This window comes from Theobroma umbraticum, unplaced genomic scaffold (assembly GCF_002168275.2).
Source record: "Theobroma umbraticum cultivar Fairchild unplaced genomic scaffold, ASM216827v3 scaffold_67.0, whole genome shotgun sequence".
Taxonomy (NCBI): Eukaryota; Viridiplantae; Streptophyta; class Magnoliopsida; order Malvales; family Malvaceae; genus Theobroma; species Theobroma umbraticum.
In genome coordinates this window covers 7,752,287-7,769,349 of record NW_018397262.1, presented here as the reverse complement: position 1 = coordinate 7,769,349, position 17,063 = coordinate 7,752,287, and the positions used below count along the sequence as shown (strand labels likewise).

Below are 17,063 nucleotides of genomic sequence, written 5' to 3'. Positions count from 1 at the left end.
TTAAATTTTTTAATAAAATACTTTTAATAGAAAATATTTTCTTTTAGTGAGTTATTTTCTCAATAAAAATATGTTTCTCGCAAAAATGTCTGAAGTGCTCATCAATGACGTCGTTCAATGCTCCCCACGAAAACCATTCCCTCTCTCTTTTTCAAATTTCTCGGTCTCGTAATGGAGGAAGCGCTAAGCCCGAGGCAAAGGGCACCAGTGTTAAACCGTCTCCAGTCACCTACCAGTTCGTTCTTCTTAGGCTCCAACAACGACCAACTCGAACGTGCCCAGGCACGCGCCGCCGCACGTGCTGCCGCAGTCCGTCGCTGTCTCACCGTTGTGCCTCCCCCTGCTCCTCCTCCTCCTTCCGATCCTTGCCTTAGCAAAGACCAGATCATCGAGTTGTTCCAAAACTGCATTAAACTCGCTAGCGAAAATGTAAACAAGTTCATTTCTATTCATTTAATACATTCTCCAAAAGTTTCTTAATCGAAAATATCGATACTACTTGTTTCCGCTTATATATAAATTTTACTATTGATTATTGTAAGTAAAGTTTTGATACTTGTTTGGCAGCCGGGAAAATGATAGAAAAAAAGTATTAGTAATTAGTTTTTAATCTTTGAGGATATTTAAATGTTAGCAGTAAAAAGTTGTTGCTCTTTTTCTTTTGGTGTAGAAAATAAACCAGAAGAATACTTGGGAATTGAAGCTTATCGATCATCTTAGCGAGATCATAAAAGTAGAAGCAGCTGAAGGTGATTCAGAGACTAATTTCCAAAAGGTTCAGATTACTTTATGCAAAGTGTTGTTAATTGCAGTCATGTCATATGATAATGATATGCAAACTTTTGTATTTTGAGTGCTGATGGAGTTCTTAATGGCCAGGCAAGTTGCACATTGGAAGCAGGGGTGAAAATTTACTCTTTCAGGGTCGATGCTGTGCATGCTGAGGCGTATAAGGTCCTTGGTGGTATCCATCGAGCTGGCCAAGAAGATGAACAAGGTATAAATTGTTTTGATTGTGTTTTAAGTGGAGTTCTTATTGGAACATTCTTTGCATGGTTGTAATGTGTCCTGTTATGTTTGTTATAGTCAGTGCCTCCTAAATTGCGTTTTATTCTAGTTGGAGTTTGTAAACCCTGGTAAATTTTTTTTCCTATGTTTCTTGGTGTCCGTTTTGAAGGAACGTGCTGCAACAATAATGAAAGAAGTAAATATGGAAGAGTGCTACATCAACTTTCTATTATGTGTATATTGTTTAGAATTTAAACAAGCTTTGTTTAGTATTATTCTTTAAGAACTTACAGCGTTTTGTTGCACAGAGGGACCTTCGCTTTGGTCAGTTCCCTAACATAGTGCTTTGGTGACAGAGACTATCGTGGTGGGTGACAACGTAAATAACAGGGAGGAGAGCTGTTGTAACAAGAAAGAGTCTGAGAGGAAGGTTGAATAGTGTTTTAGTTCATTGACTGAATTAACCAATTGAACACAGACTGACCTAAGTGATTTGTGCAGATCTCGCCAGTATCAACACTGGAGTCTTCTTTTGAAGCTCTTAATGCCAAAAAGTTTGATGGTAAGTGTATCTATTTTCCTTCTGGTCATTGTTTTGTTTTCCTCCCTAATTTGTTGACTCTTCTCTTTTTTCCTGGTTTTGTAGTTGCATTCGCAGTGGATCCTCTATATCACCAAACATCTGCACAATTTGATGAAGGTGGAGCAAAAGGTCTTCTATTAAATAATCTTGGTGTGTATGAAGGTTGTAGGGTACTTTTTGATTCTTTTGAAGTGCCTGGGAAGTGCCAATCAGGTGCACTTCACAACAATAACTTGGACATTATTGATATCTCATTTGCCAGAGGTGTGTTTCATTGCTGATAAACATATTCCTACTCAATTTTCATTTTTAGAAGTCGTATGCCTAAAAGTTAGAAGTTGGATGTGATTTTCATTTTCTTTTCTGCATGTTACATCCATTTGCTTGCTTTGTTTGCAGAATCTGTTGAGAAGATGGTCGTAAACATGCTGGCAAAGAATGAAATTTGTCCAACCCTAAAAGTCATTGTTTGTCATTTTGATGAAGATAATCAAAGGTCATCTGAGACATTTGATGTAGGCCAAAAATGTGATATCAGAGTAGACACAGCTAATGCTTATGAAGCTGAATCGGATGATACCTTACTTGAGAATTATGATGCATGTATCTTTGATCATGATGAGGTGTCAAGTGGTGTTAATGAGGGCTCCAATTTTGATCGTACCATTCATGACTGCCATGAGGTAGTTTGTCCTATCTTTTTTGTCACTTAAATAGTACATACCGTTTTCCTTGAATCTCTTCTCTTTGTTCTAGCCACTTAGTGAAACAAATAAGAAGATGACATGAGAGATCACTCAAATCTGATTGGTTTATAATATAGGAGAATGATACTTATGCTTCTTACGAACCTGATCTCGGGGACAGATTTGAGGATATTGGGAAGTTTTTGTTCCAAGGGCTGGGATTTACTTCAAAACAGAATGCATGGGCGGGTCCTAATCACTGGAAATATCAGAATTGCAAAGGTTGTTGTCACCAGGGAGGTGACATTATTCATTCCTCTTCTGAGCTGCAGTCATCCATTAGTTTGCCTACCAGTCCAGTGTCTGTCTTGTAGGTTCAGAGGATATTCCTGCCACAAATGCTGAATCAAAAAGCAAAAACCTGAAAGAAGTTGATGTTGATTTCACAAAAAGCTTGGACAAAGAAATGCCTGATGTCTTTGCTCCCCCCAAAAGTCCAACGCTTTTGCTGCTACCTGCAAATAGAGTACCATGTAACAACACACTTCCAGAAGATTGCCATTACCAACCTGAAAGTCTTGTCAAGTTGTTTCTTCTACCTAAAATTATGGTAATGTAGATTCAATAATTTTTTTCTTTTGCTTTATTTTAAAAGAAGTAAAATGTATCCATTGAAGCTTAATTAATTACTCATCAGAAGGGCCAACCAATACCATCTGGCTGGTTTGGGCATCAAGCTCATCTAAGTCAGTCAACCTCATTTCAAGGACATAGATTGAGAGTTTAATCTAATTGAAAAACTCCATACTCAAACCTCAGGCTGCATATGGCTTTGGTTGACTTCAACATTCAATGTTCGCTGATGTTAAATTATCACTCTGATTTGGCAAGTTTTTTTTCCCTTGTTAACCATTAATTATTTGTGGATGATCAATGACTTATAAAAACTATTTTGATTCTAGTGTCTGGGCAAGAGAAGAAGAAAATGTTCAGGTATGATCTTTCTCTAGGAAACATATGCTTGCTATCTTTTAGGATTTATTGATGTTAATTGTTATGATAAGTATATCTCCTGTAATGAATTTGTGATATAGAAAATGAGTGAGCAAATATTGCAGATAGAATAGTCCTATAGAAAATAAAGTGTTGTGAATCAAGTTAAAGACTTTGATGACACAATGACTGACAGTCCTTTCCAAATTCCTTTTGGCCGTAACATATTTGTAATTTTCAGTTCCCTTCATTGTCGTTAAAGCAACTGGTTGCATGCTTTGTGTTCTTTCATTTTATGTTTCATAAGCACTGTCTTGGTTTTCTTTACCAGATAATAGTGCATGTCAACAAAATAATGATTTTGATCAAGCACTGCCATCATGGGATAATGAGAGCTCACTTGGTGGTCAGTTCAATGATGGATGTGTTTATGATGATGTGGGAAACTTGGATGACCTTGTCTCTCAGCCTCGCCAGGTTTGTATGGTCTTACAAGTAGACCCTTTTTTGCCCTTTATTTGATTTTGAAATCAATCCTTGCTGTGTGCCAAGTGGTTTGTAAACTAGGCTGGTTTCTTTTATTTCAACTGTATTATATAATAAAAATGATTGTAATGGAGATGAAAGAAGTTTTCCCTAGAGATCAACAATGAGGAAATATGGTTTTAAATTTGGGTAACGGAATTAAAGTTACCTTCACTAGCAGTATCATTTGTGTCCCTTACTGTTTTGAAAAGAAAAAGAGAAAGAACTAAATAACGCATTAGGAAGATGCAAATATTAACATTACTGAATGCTAGACTTTTGCTATTACCTTTACTAGATCTTATGCACATAATCCCCTTTTTGAAACTTTCAGCTCTGTAAAATGAGTCAACTTATTTGCTTTTCTTTTCTTTTTGTCCGTATTATTTTGCTTGCAACAAAATATCCAGGTGAAGTGTTTATGCAGCTTTTTGCTTGACCTCACTTTTTAGGTAAATCAAATTGAAGTTCAGTGTGACAAAACTTCTAAACAAGTTGATGTGCATGCATTAAAGGAGTCACTCTGGGATCACATGCAAGGATCTCATGAAGTAGCTGAAGTGGTGAGCATTGTGTGTTCATTTTCATTATTATCGAGTGTCAAGTTCAAAAGGTTGAAATAACATGCATAATTTTACAACAGATTCTTTTATTATCAACAGGTGGACAAAGATGCATTGTCTTTCAAACATGTGCTTGCTACATTTTCCTTCAATTGCCAAGCTGCAGCTTCAGAGGATATTTCACCCCATTTGTGTTTCATTTGTCTGTTGCATTTAGCTAATGATCATGGTTTAAGCATCCAAGATTGTCCCAGTTTAGATGATCTCAGTATACATCTTCCTGCTTCTTGGCAAAGCACAGATTCTGTGGCATAGGCTTCATCATGGCCTAGAGCCCATCTTTAGGTACATGAATTTATCAGGGGGTAGCATGGTTCTCTTTATACCAAGTTTTTTAGGCCTATATGCTATAAAGCAATGGAACTAGAACAGAAAGAAGAAAACGTAAGTAAAACATTCTTGTATCATATTGGTCACTGCATGCTATTGTGTCATCTTATGTGCCCGACTGTTTATACATATTATGCGAATATAATCTTGAATTAAAGTTACAAAACTCACTTTCTCCAAGTGATCAGTAAGGAATCCATGGAATCAGTCAAGTTATTTTGTTTCAAATAACATTTTTATCTGTTACATGTAGAAGATAGCTCTACCGTATTGACATTATGCAGACTCTTGAATTCGTCCAGGTACCGAAATCTGACTCTTATGAATAGAATGTGATAGTTGTGTGTTGTTTAAGCAACCTTCTCAGTCATCTTATATTGGAAATGGCATCTCTCGAATTTTCTACGATATCTGTATGTAGGATGATATAGATGGATACTACTGAATACAAATTTGAGAATACAACATGTGACTATTTACAGTAGGATGAGGATTGTTCATTATTTAGGTTCAAGGTCCAGGTTCAACCACTCATTAGAAAGATGCCAAAGCAAATACTATCATTTTCTAGGAGAGAATATGGAAAACACACCTTAGCAAGTGCACATGGATTAGCTTTACAGTGTGATCATTTGCGGAAAGAGATTAGCTGTATCGGCCTTTGTTTATCGAAAAAAAAAAAAATCAGTATTAGTTGGCTTTTAGAATTGAGGATAAGGAATCTCTCTCTCCTTTTGTTGGCAAAAGTTGCTTCTTTTAAGATTTGCCTGTTTAAGGTTTATGATCTGTCTAAAGACTTTAAAGTTAATCCTACTTATGTATAGAATGAGGCAGAGAAATCCCAGTATAGATAACTTTAGGCTAAAAGATTTTCATAGGTTTCTTAGGGAATGTTTGGCAGTTAAAGATTAATTGACCTTGATCGTCCATAAAATTATTATTGTCATTATTATTTATTCAGAAAAAGAAGATTCAAATTTAACTCTTTATATAATAGTTTTACGTGTTCATTATTAAACTAAATACCTAATACTCGTGTTGACGGATCTGATGGGTTGTCTGATTGCGTTAGGGGGGATTATTATAAAAGAAAAAGTAGAGACAACCTTTTTAAAAAATTATGGATAAACTTAAGTTGAAATGGCAAAAGGATTGGCATATCTTGTTCTAGGCCACAGAAGAAGGCAACTTGAGAAAGTGAGAGAGAGGGGAATTCTTGGCTAACAATTTTCCCCTCTTCACTTTTTTCTTGGGGTTCTTAGGAACCCAAAAGCAAAGTTGAACTTGATAACCTTTGCATGAAATCAGAGAGAGCTTTTATCATACACATGATAAGGTACTATATTCTTTACATTATTATTCATAACTTAAGACCACATTCTTCACACCTAATTTGATTAAGATATTGCTTTGCCTCTATGAGATAAAGCATTGGGCTTTTCTAAAGAAGCCAAAAGGCCCAAAATTTTGGCCATATATATATATATATATTTAAAACCTATTAAAGATGCAATTAAAGGACCACAAATGCACCAAGTTCAAGTTGGGGGTGGGGGGAAGAGCGGAATATTCCTAAGCGGTCCAAAAATCCAATTTCAAGATCAAAGATCTAAAATGCAAGGACAAAGGCCCCAAAAGTGGGGCCCAAACACAGGTCCTCGAAGATGGGACCCACATTATTATTGGGCCCATTTTCGGTCTACTTTAGACCCGGATGTTTTTATTCGTCACCCTTGTGTAATATCCATAAATAATAATTAACGTAAAATACTTAGATTTTATTAAATTTTAATTGAAATTTTAGATAAATTTATTAATTTTTAAAATAAATATTTTGTTTTAAATTTTTTTATTAGATATATAAATTTAATCGTTAATTAACTGTTAATATTTTTATTAATTTGATGATGTAATAATATTAAAAATATAATTATATTTTTTATTAATTTTAAAATTCACTATTATATATATTTTTTAAAAAAATAAAATTCAAATGCTTTCCAAGGAGGGAGCACTAGATCTAGTGCTCCCAAAGGGAGGGGGCTCCCAAGGGTGCTCCCACTTATCCCTTGGGAAGCACATGTTATGGGATAGTAGATCGACGACCAGTTACTCATATTATTTGAGAGAAAAAAATATTTTAATATTTTAATATTTTTTATTAATGATGTTTATATTTTTAAATTTTTTTATATATTTTAAAAATTAATGAATTTGTATAAAATTTTGATTAAAATTTAAAAAGATTTAAATATTTTACTCTAATATTTATATACTATATTACTATATATGAACGTGTGAAGTTAAAAACTTAAAATTTTTCTGAGATAAATAAGTTTAGAAATGAGAGTATTTACCATTATGGATTTTAAACTTAAATTTATTAACTCATTGTTAATGTTCGAGTCATTGAGAATGTATAAGATGTGCATATTCGACATCGTTATCAAATATAAATATAAAAATATATTAAAAGGTGAAGTCAAATGAATTTGCTTTTCACCGACCTTATCAAGCCTTTTGTCCAATTGTGCTCGAATCTACTCCATCTTGCATGTTCTCTTGTCTCTACAATTTTTGCTAGCTTTCAATTTTGCCATTTAGCTTTTGTGATAACCAAACTCTGGTTTTTCTATAGCTCTCATAATGATTGACTGAGTTATTCACAGAGCTTCTAAATTTATATAATTATACATTCTTGATATAGTATGTGGGATATGTCACATTGGCACCACCAATTGTTTAGGCTATTAATTGGTTTTAGGGAGATAAATCCATGGAATTGTAGGAGCTGCCCCATCTTTATAAAATGCAAAAGAAATTGGTATTTGGTTTCTAAGAAAGTGCAGGAAAATATATAAACGGCCCAGTTCGAGAGAAAGGTATTTGGTTTATTGATAGTATGTAAAGTTTATATATCTCTACGGTATATCAGATACGAGCTTATGCAAATTTGTGATTAAAGCTTAAATTTTTGTAACTTGGACAGGGATTAAATCTTAGATCGTGCTCTAGGACCTAAGGAGAAAAAAAGGTTGTGAAGTTTGATCATGATTAAGGTGACATTGGCATTCTTTAATAGAATAAGGACTTTGCTTAATTTATAGTAATGGGTGATAGATAATAGGAAGTTACTATAAAAGCTTACATTCATCTCAATGTTCCCAATATTAATTAATTGAGAGCTCCTCCTTTTTGCATCAATGGGGGACCCTGAAAATGAAATTTCAATATGACAATGTGATCAGAGAATTAAAAATGTCAATTTGACAAAGAAAAGGAAGGAAAATGAACAGGTTCTTGCCGTATAGGTATCTTTTGTACTTTGTGTTAACTGACAATTCATTTACAGATATGTAAACCATCACCATTAGTAAATGATAAACTGTAGTATTTGTGAATCTTCTCTCTTTCCCTGTTTTCTATATATATCTTCAAGAGCTTCTTCTTGGTTTCTACTTCTAGCTAGTAGCTCTCTGATAAATCCCAAAGCTTTCAACCATTTCAATTTTCTAGGCAAAGTAGCCATGAACAAGTTCAAGAAGTCTCAGGTTCTGATACTGTCTCTAGTAGCAGCACTTCTTTTCATTGCACCACTTCTATCTTCATCCTTGAGGCCTACTTATCTCTACTTTGTCCTCAATCTGCTTATCATAGCACTAGGGGCCGAAGCCGGGCTGCTCTCAGTGTTTTCCAGGCCTGCTTATGTTGCAGCAAGACCAGTGACAACCCAAGAAACTAAGGCTGTTGAAAGTAGTAAGGATGATCAAAAACAGGTTGCTCCTGCAGGCAATGAGAAGAAGGCTAAGGTTGTTGAGAAATCTGCCTCTGAGAAGATTGTTGGGACTGTCAAGGTGGATAAAGTGAAGAAGTGTCCTTCCACCCCAAGCCTTTTCTTTATAGGAAGTGGGGAGGCTGAAGCAGAAGCTGTTGATGAGGAGCATGAGGAGGAAGAAGAAGAGGTTGGAGGGCTTAGTGGGCCAGAGTTGTTTGCCAAAGCTGAGACTTTCATAGGCAACTTCTACAAGCAGTTGAAGATACAGAGGGAAGAGTCTTGGAAGAGGATTCATGGATTTTATCAGAAAGCCTTTTGAGTGCGTTTACTCCTCATCATATCATATCTACCATCAGTCTAGGATCATTGGTTTGGGGATAATTACATGTGATTGGTCTGCATGGGGGAACTAAATTGAGCCGATTTCCACAGTTCTTCCTTGTATTGGGTCTGTACAGAACATGCATGTTTTCTCTCATTTTCCTGCTTGCCAAGCAGGAAATTAGTCACCTTAGGCACTTCACACCATGTTTTACCTTGAGATGTCATGAAACAAACAAAAGTTACACATAGCTGCGGGTTGTACACATACTAAATTTTCTGTATGAATATAGATATAATTTATGGATTTTGCACCATATGGTATTTCAATTCTTCTTCTCATATGCATATTGTATCATTAGTTTAATGAGAAAATGCTACGAATATCAGTTAATGAAACTTGATCTGTATCAAGTAAAATTGACCAGGGAAAGAGAGCTAGTACGGGTATAATTGCCCCAACAGCTTCCTAAGGTTCCATGGTTCATAATCTAAGAACAAATTTATCTCAACTAATTGAAACTGATCCTTAAGAAATAACATCATGAATCCTTAGACACATTCAGGTATCATGGCAATTTCTGCAGAAAGTGGAAAGAGCCATTTTATCTGACAGAACAGGATGTAAGAGACCGGTGCATTGGTCAAATGGTCATAGAGTTTATACAGGCCAAGAAGATTACATTCAGTAGTCATAACAAGCTTTCTGTGAAGTTTCAACTGAGTTTTCTGTCATAATCAATAGCTTTTCATCCTTCTTTTTTTGTTTTCTTTTCCAAAGAATTTTTCAGGACTACAAATTGATGTTCAACTACACAGATGGCAGACTCTGCAAGTTAATGCAAAGCAGTGTTCAAACTTTTGCATATCTGAGCTGGTGAAGTCACAAAACTTTCCACTATTCAACCCAGTTCTGAAACAAATGACATTCAGATTGAAGATAAGCTTTCCCTAATCATAAGTTAATAACCACTCCATGGTTCTGCTCGTTTTACCATTCTGTTGCCTGTTTAGCAACTGCATACAGTGTATCATCCTGGGTCTTTTTTTTTTCAGTGAAAACTCATTCTTCAGGAAGGAAAAAGTTATATTGTGGAAGCAACAAGAGTGGATGTCAGCCACACATATTAGTAGAAAACAAATGGTCAATTGCTAGTAATTGGTATCCTGGTGGCCTAATGCTTTCTCTGAAAAGAAGCTATTCAGCCAGCTTTTTGCTGATATCTAATGCTTTCTCTTAGGATTTTATCTTTTTTGGATGTTTCCAAAACTTCTGTTAATATAAATCTTAGAACCCCATTTTCACTTTCTGATTTATGTGGTGGGAAATAAGGACATTCAGCCTTATTATTCCTTTCAACTAGAAAATTTCCACTTGTTTATTGTGGCCTGTTGTGGGGGTGGGGGGTGTGGGGTTGGTCCAAGCTGAGGCTGATGACATGAATCCTTATCTTAACTTTTCATTTCCCTGGTTCCCTTTGATATTCTTGTGGCATTTTGAGATGCAGACAGGAACTCCAAATCCCAACCTTGAGAAACAGATTCATGGTTTTGCTCTAAAGTTCCGAAAGATATGGAATCCATTTTGCATCAGTGAAAACTCCCACCAGAACATGGTGCCAATACATGAGAACCAAGTGGAAGTTGAATTGACAGAAAGTCTTTTGTTTGGTTTTCTTGAGCTGAGCATGTATCTAATGAATCCTTGTCTCTTGAATAGTTGTGTTCTCCATTAAGGCCAAGCAGAAGATCAGATCACTGCCTGTTGGAAAAACCTGTCCCCTTTACACCCAGTTTTTGTTATTCAACGTAAAGGATAGATCACTTTCAGTCAAATCATGATGAAATTAAGGAGTAGATTGATAGTCATTAAGTTAATTGGACACTGTTTTCTCATTTGTGACATTCTAGACACGTTTATTGCTTTCATAATATGATGTGATTATTGAAAAGATATTATTAAGATTTTTGATATATATGATCATACAATTTTCTTGTTGGTTTGTCAAGCAATGTTGCAAAATTACCTCAAATTGAGATTGAGTAAAATTGGATCAAATTAATGATTTAATTAAATCGAATATGATTTGGGTAAAATAGTTCGGTACAATTAGTCCATTGAATCTATTGGTTCAAAAAGTTGGATCCAATTGGTTTATTTAGTTGGTTTTCGATTTTAAAATTTTTAAATCGAACTAATTAAAATATATAATACTATATATAATAAATATTATTTTTAAATTTATATAAAAAATATATTTTTAATACTAATTTTTATTATATATTTTATAATTATAAATAAAGCTTATAAATTTAAATATTGTAATTTTAAAAAATAATAAAATTTTAACATTTTGATTTAAAATCAAACCAATCAATTAATTTGATATTTGATTGATTCGATCTAATTTTATATTTAATCGATTCTAATTTATCTTTTAAAAATATTTGATCATTTGATATTTAAATATGACAGATCAAATCATTCAAACCACCAATTACTTACCCTTATCTTAGATTGTACTATTCCTCAAATCCAAAAATTACCAAAAAAAAAAGGAAAGCCCAAAGCAGCTGTGTCTCAATACTCCTTAGTCCATCAATTCTTTTTGGACCTCACAGTGGAAGGTGTGGGCTTTACTTTACTTTGAGATTACAAATTGGAAAACCTTTTCCCCATCATCAGCAGCCCTCTTTTGACCCAATGATCCAATTGATCAAAACCTGTATTGAGGAAGCCATTTTTGGACCTTCTTAACCACCAATTATTAAGAAATGATTTTGTTTGATCCTATTCAAGGATTAGTTAACTACTAATATGGTATAATTTGTCACATGCATCATTTTTTTATTATTTTTGTTTTATAAATAATTATGTTAGAAGAGTGGGAACCATGAAATGAAGGCCTGTAAGTAGGCAGCAACCATCAGAAAAGAAGAAAAACTTAAGATAGTCTTTGTTTTATAATAATATAAAATCTACATAAGCTCAAGGTCAAATCAAGCACCAACCACCACAGAATAAAGAATGCATACATCGTTATATAACTTATTGTTCTTTGAGAACTTGTCCAGAGCATAATTCAGCATAAGCAGCTGAAGTTTCCCTGTCAAATGCTGTTTATTACATAGAAAAATACTAATTCAAATCATTATTATATGATGATTGGGAGGTTAACAGCATGAAAATTTGTTGAGGTTTTGTTTCTTCCTTGTTTCAAAGGGATTCATTGTTAGCATACAGGTTTTGCCAGGTTGAGAAGAAGAAAGATGGAGAAGGAACCTAGAACAAGGGTGGTGAATTGTGCAACTCTGGCAGTCTGTTTAGTTTTGATTGTTCTGCTTTATGCTGCATTTTTTCCATCAAAAGACACTGCATTTCAGTCATGTAATCATCTTTTTTTTTAGCTATTCAGATGTTTTGTCCACTTCTTTGTTAGTAGTTTTGTTTATATGAGAGCCTTGGCTGATTTGAGCTATTTGGAAATGAAGGGAAGGGCAGGTTTTCGGATTCAAGAGGCAGTCTCAGCAGTGAAAGGGTTGATGTTGATGCAGTTGATTCTCAGGAATTTCTGTTAAGAAGACTTGTTAGAGGTTTCTCTGTTAATCTCTACCATTCTTAGAATTTAATTTCTTCCTACCTTGCATGCCAATGTATTTGTGTTCAATGGAACAGGAGATGACAGGGTTCAGCTCGACTCCAATGGATTTTCCTGCCATATTGATGTTCATTCAGAAGTATGCCTTGTGAACAAACCAGTACGGATTGATAACAAAGCATTAACAGTTTATGCACTATCTGATCAACCTCAAGTTAAGAGAATGGTTCAGCCATATGCAAGGAAGGAGGATGAAACTGCTATGAAACTTGTTACACCAGTTCAGATACTGTATGGAAACACCAACCCACCAGCTTGTGATTTCACCCACAATGTCACAGCGGTGGTCTTCTCCTCTAGAGGATTCACAGGGAACGTGTTTCATGAGTTCAATGAGATTGTCATCCCTTTATTCATCACTTGCCACCATTTCCGATCCCGCCTACAGTTTGTCATCACTGACTTCCAGCCTTGGTGGGTTCAAAAGTACAACAGGATTCTTTCTCACTTGTCTAGTTATGGGGTCATAAATCCTGAAGCAGATGGAAGTGTTCACTGCTTTCCAGGGGCTGTAATAGGGCTTAAGTATCATGACAATCTAGCCCTCAACACTACTAATATTCCAGGAGGTTATTCCATGTTTGATTTCAGGCAGTTCCTAAAGGAATCATACTATCTGAGAGTAAAGCATGTGTCTGAGATTGAGAAGCCAGTGCTGATGCTTATATCGCGCAGTAAAACAAGAAGGTTTTTGAATGAAGATGAAATGGTGGAAATGATGGAGGAACTAGGCTTTCAAGTCATAAGGGCAGAACCTGGCAGGATGTCAAACTTAGACAAGTTTGCTGGGGTAGTGAACTCTTGTAGTGTCATGGTTGGAGCTCATGGTGCTGGCCTAACAAATGAAATATTCTTGCCCACTGGTGCAGTGATGGTTCAGGTGGTGCCACTGGCAAACGAATGGGTTGCAGCCAACTACTTCGGAGAACCAGCAAAGGAAATGGGTGTCCAATACTTGGAGTACAAGATTGAACCAGAGGAAAGTTCTCTCTTTGACGCTTATGGCAGAGATCACCCTGTCATTACTGATCCAGAATCTATCATCTCTAAGGGCTACTATGCTTTCAGGTCTGTGTATGTTGACGGCCAAGATCTAAAGATCAATTTAGAGAGATTTAAGAAGACCCTTATAGAAGCTAAGCAACTTCTTGGAAGCTCAACTCCCTTTGATCCATGAATGTTGATGTGATCATCTTCAAGACACAGCAAGAAGAGGCAGACAGAAAATGAATTCCAGCATCATGTACAAGGACTCAAATTCATTTTTCCCCCCCTTGAGGAAATAAACAGCATTTGTCCTTTTGGTATAGAGTCCGGGAAAAGCCAAAATAACATTAATTCCTAGTTTAAATAGCATACAGTTCTGTTTTATTGATTCAAGAACCATCATTGCTCAGTTTCAGACCAACAGATTCATTATTCAAAGATAATACAAACTTGCAAGCTAAAGCTGCTTCCATGCCTATATCTTGCTGTTATGGTAAATCCATTTCAAGTTTTCTCAAGCCAACCTACAGCTTACAGCAATAGAGTTTACTAATATTACCCCATATATAGCAGATATGATCCTCCAAGCAAGCAGCAGAATCACATATTGCCAGCTTCTTCTAGGAAACAGATCAAAAGGAAAGCTGCAGAGTTCCTGGCATCTTTTTCTGTAAGTTTTTCATTACCCTCCATGCAGAGCACAACATCTTCAATTTCAATTTCAACTGAATACATATATTTCCTCTCATGTGAGGGACCTTCATCTTTTACTTTTCTGCAAGTTACAGCAACAGAAGGGCTGAATTGACAGTAAAAGAAGAGAAGAAAAAGCAAGGGATAAACATATAAATGAAAGTTAAGATCAATATTTTATTATAGTAAAGAGCTAATTCAACCAACTTGATCTAATTTTTCCCATTTCCTTCAATGATTAACCAAACTTTTCTGCTGTTCTGGTCTGTTTTCTCATGTTTAGGCCTAGAAATGAATGGATACATTGGTGGGAAAACAAAACTTTGCCAAGACTTTCTCTTTGGTAAAAATGGAGTGTCTCAGTCCAACGCTGATCACAAGCAAAGAATTTCTCTCTGTTATTTGATAGTGTTACCCAATCTACATTCCTGGAAAATGTGACATACCAAAACCTGGAAATCTCCTCTCTCTCTGTCTCTCACTCATTGTTTTCATATTCCTGAGAAAAGTGCCTTGTTCTCCTTGTTCCTAGTGACCCCTAACCTCAAATGGCTAGCTGGGTTATTTCATGTAGTAATTCAGAATCTGAATTCAATGTCCATAACAAAGAATTATGTTCATGCCAAAGGGATTAAATTGTGCAAGAACAGGTTGATCAAGAAGAAATTCATGCCTGTAAACAGGTTCTTTCCACTTTCTCTTGCCACATAATCCATACAACTCATTTTGTGCTCCTTTAATCTCAGAAGACAGGTCAGGTCCATCCTTTGGCAGCATGATTTCATCAACACCCAATAGACCTTTAAAGATCTGCCAAGCATATCAAGAACACAAAAATTTTTTGCTTAAATCCTTTGGCTGCATGCATGATTTTATTCCACCATTGATGACTGTCATCATTGCCGTAAAAAGGGTCACTAAAAATCACAGAAATTAAGATAAAAATTTTAATTTTGTAATATTTTATATTAAAAAATTTTAAAATCGAATTAAATTCAAAAACCAAGAAAATAATGATACAAGTAAAAACTTAAACCTACCGTCCACAGCTTGTCTAGATCAAAATTGACGTCCAAATAAACAGCACCTGCCAAAGCCTCTACAACATCAGCCAGTATGTCTGGATGTGTAACTGTAATGTTATGATCATCAGCTGCATCTTTCACTGTCCTTTCATACTTCCTTACCTTGTAAAATAAAATGAAGAAGAAAAAAACTTTAGAGCATAAACATGATTAATTGTCCAAATTAAGGTTTGAATATCCGATTTTTTTCATTATCCATTTTAAATGAGGGTGCATGGTCCGAATCTAATACTAATTGTCACTGTGTACGTGAATGTTTGATTTTTTTATTATTTCTTTTCAATGAAGATTTATTATTCGATTTTAATATCATTTGCCTTCATACACACCAACTTATAAAATATTATTCGATTTAGTCAATTAAGATTTTATCTCGTAAAAATACCTTTAAATATATATTGAATGTGAAATTCATAATTCTTTTTCATCTTTCGGAGTATTAAGAAAAATTAAAAGTTGCGTTTCCTTGTTAAATAATAAACAAAAAAAGACTGAAAAAAAAAATAATAAAAAAGGACAATAAGAGTTCCAATACATCGTTGTCGAGACTAGCAGTGTTGTTTCTCCTGAGCGACCAGTAAAGGCCATGATCAGCAGCCACGCGCGCGAGTTTCACGTTGCTTACGCACTTTTCTCGGAGCTTCGTGAGTTGGCCGGGGGTTAGCTTCAGCTGCCCCAAACGAAAGAAATGAGTAGCGACGGCCAAGCAGAGCGCGGCGTCGCCGATGAACTCTAGTCTTTCGAACGACACAGTCTTGGTGAACGAAGAATGCGTCAGAGCTTCCTCGAGGAGGCGTTTGTCTTTGAACTTGTAGTTAAGGATACTCTCCACGTCAGCGATCGCCGACGGGTCCATGGTGGCGGCCGAGGAAGAGGAACAAGAAGAAAAATAAGAGTAATAACATCTCTTGACATGACGGAAACATGAGCACCAGCAAAGCCAAAAGACTTGCGAAAGCAAAGCCAGGACCACCGTGGCAACCACCAGCTCGAGCGCAGATGCTTCGGCGGAAACGCCGTCATGGGGTTGAACCAAGTGCTGGTTCATGGTGGAAACTACTGAACTACTGTGATGGAATAATGAGAATTTTGCTTTCAAGTGAAGCATTTCAAAAGCCTTAGCACAAAGACTTTTAAAGACAAAACATTGGACTTCTGTCTTCCAATCACTTTGCCTAAACAACGTGTCATTGTCTATTATTGGCATAATTTCGTCAAAATTATTTTTTTTTCCGACCTAATAAACTTCTTATATTATCCCTAATCCAATTAAAATTTTTATATTAATGTCTCTTTTATCACCAGAATATCTAATAAACTTTTTATATTATTACGTGTTTAATTAAAATTTTATTTTGCGGCATTTTCATCATCAAATTATTTGTTTTTACGATTAAAAATTACAATTTTTAATTAATAATATAAAATTGAACATATAATATAAAATTATGATAGAAAAATGGAACCGGATGCCGAGCGAGTGCAAATACTTTTTATCTTGAATTTTAAGTAGTAAAAAGATGTTCCTTTATGAAAAGGAGGGACCTTTATTGAAGTTTAAGGAGAAAGAGCAAAAGGAAAAGGGCATTGTCTGCTTTGCCAGATGAAAAAGAAAGAAGGATTTAAAGTTTTAAACTTTGTTTAAAGTTCATTTTATGTATAGATTCAAGAACTGAACCTGAAAAATATGGAAGAAATTAACACCAAATTTGTGCTTGTAACTGGTTATGTTGATTTCTGTCTGTAATGATCGTTAGAAAGATGAGGGAATCTCGATCTATCAAACCCGAAGCTC

At 35.3% G+C, this 17,063-nt stretch overlaps 4 protein-coding genes across 5 annotated transcripts; 3 read left to right on the top strand and 1 right to left on the bottom strand.

Annotated features, from left to right (window-relative positions):
* Nucleotides 1-95: 95 nt before the first annotated feature.
* LOC110419974 (condensin complex subunit 2-like) lies at nt 96-5,679 on the top strand. 2 transcript variants are annotated; one of them, XM_021433115.2, is made up of 13 exons: nt 96-429; nt 671-775; nt 880-997; nt 1,365-1,438; nt 1,510-1,570; nt 1,655-1,855; nt 1,991-2,274; nt 2,415-2,559; nt 2,652-2,887; nt 3,240-3,270; nt 3,602-3,747; nt 4,248-4,358; nt 4,439-5,679. In XM_021433115.2, exons 1-13 carry the CDS (start codon nt 118-120, stop codon nt 4,577-4,579), a joined length of 1,965 nt encoding a protein of 654 aa, XP_021288790.1. In that variant the 5' UTR covers nt 96-117; the 3' UTR covers nt 4,580-5,679. The 2 variants fall into 2 exon arrangements, with proteins under 2 accessions (XP_021288790.1, XP_021288789.1); XM_021433114.2 differs by having other exon boundaries at nt 4,458-5,674.
* A 1,669-nt stretch (nt 5,680-7,348) lies between these two features.
* LOC110419557 (uncharacterized) lies at nt 7,349-9,161 on the top strand. The gene is made up of 2 exons (XM_089784126.1): nt 7,349-7,630; nt 7,738-9,161. The coding sequence occupies exon 2, from the start codon at nt 8,126-8,128 to the stop codon at nt 8,840-8,842; it is 717 nt and encodes a 238-aa protein (XP_089640252.1). The 5' UTR covers nt 7,349-7,630; nt 7,738-8,125; the 3' UTR covers nt 8,843-9,161.
* A 2,914-nt stretch (nt 9,162-12,075) lies between these two features.
* LOC110418903 (alpha-1,3-arabinosyltransferase XAT3-like) lies at nt 12,076-13,737 on the top strand. Its single transcript, XM_021431723.2, has 3 exons — nt 12,076-12,232; nt 12,337-12,438; nt 12,521-13,737. Exons 1-3 carry the CDS (start codon nt 12,115-12,117, stop codon nt 13,678-13,680), a joined length of 1,380 nt encoding a protein of 459 aa, XP_021287398.1. The 5' UTR covers nt 12,076-12,114; the 3' UTR covers nt 13,681-13,737.
* A 108-nt stretch (nt 13,738-13,845) lies between these two features.
* LOC110419140 (ribonuclease 3-like protein 2) lies at nt 13,846-16,404 on the bottom strand. Its single transcript, XM_021432043.2, has 4 exons — nt 15,804-16,404; nt 15,224-15,370; nt 14,857-14,993; nt 13,846-14,265 (listed from the first exon to the last, which is right to left on the bottom strand). The coding sequence occupies exons 1-4, from the start codon at nt 16,374-16,376 to the stop codon at nt 14,091-14,093; spliced, it is 1,032 nt and encodes a 343-aa protein (XP_021287718.2). The 5' UTR covers nt 16,377-16,404; the 3' UTR covers nt 13,846-14,090.
* Nucleotides 16,405-17,063: the final 659 nt, after the last annotated feature.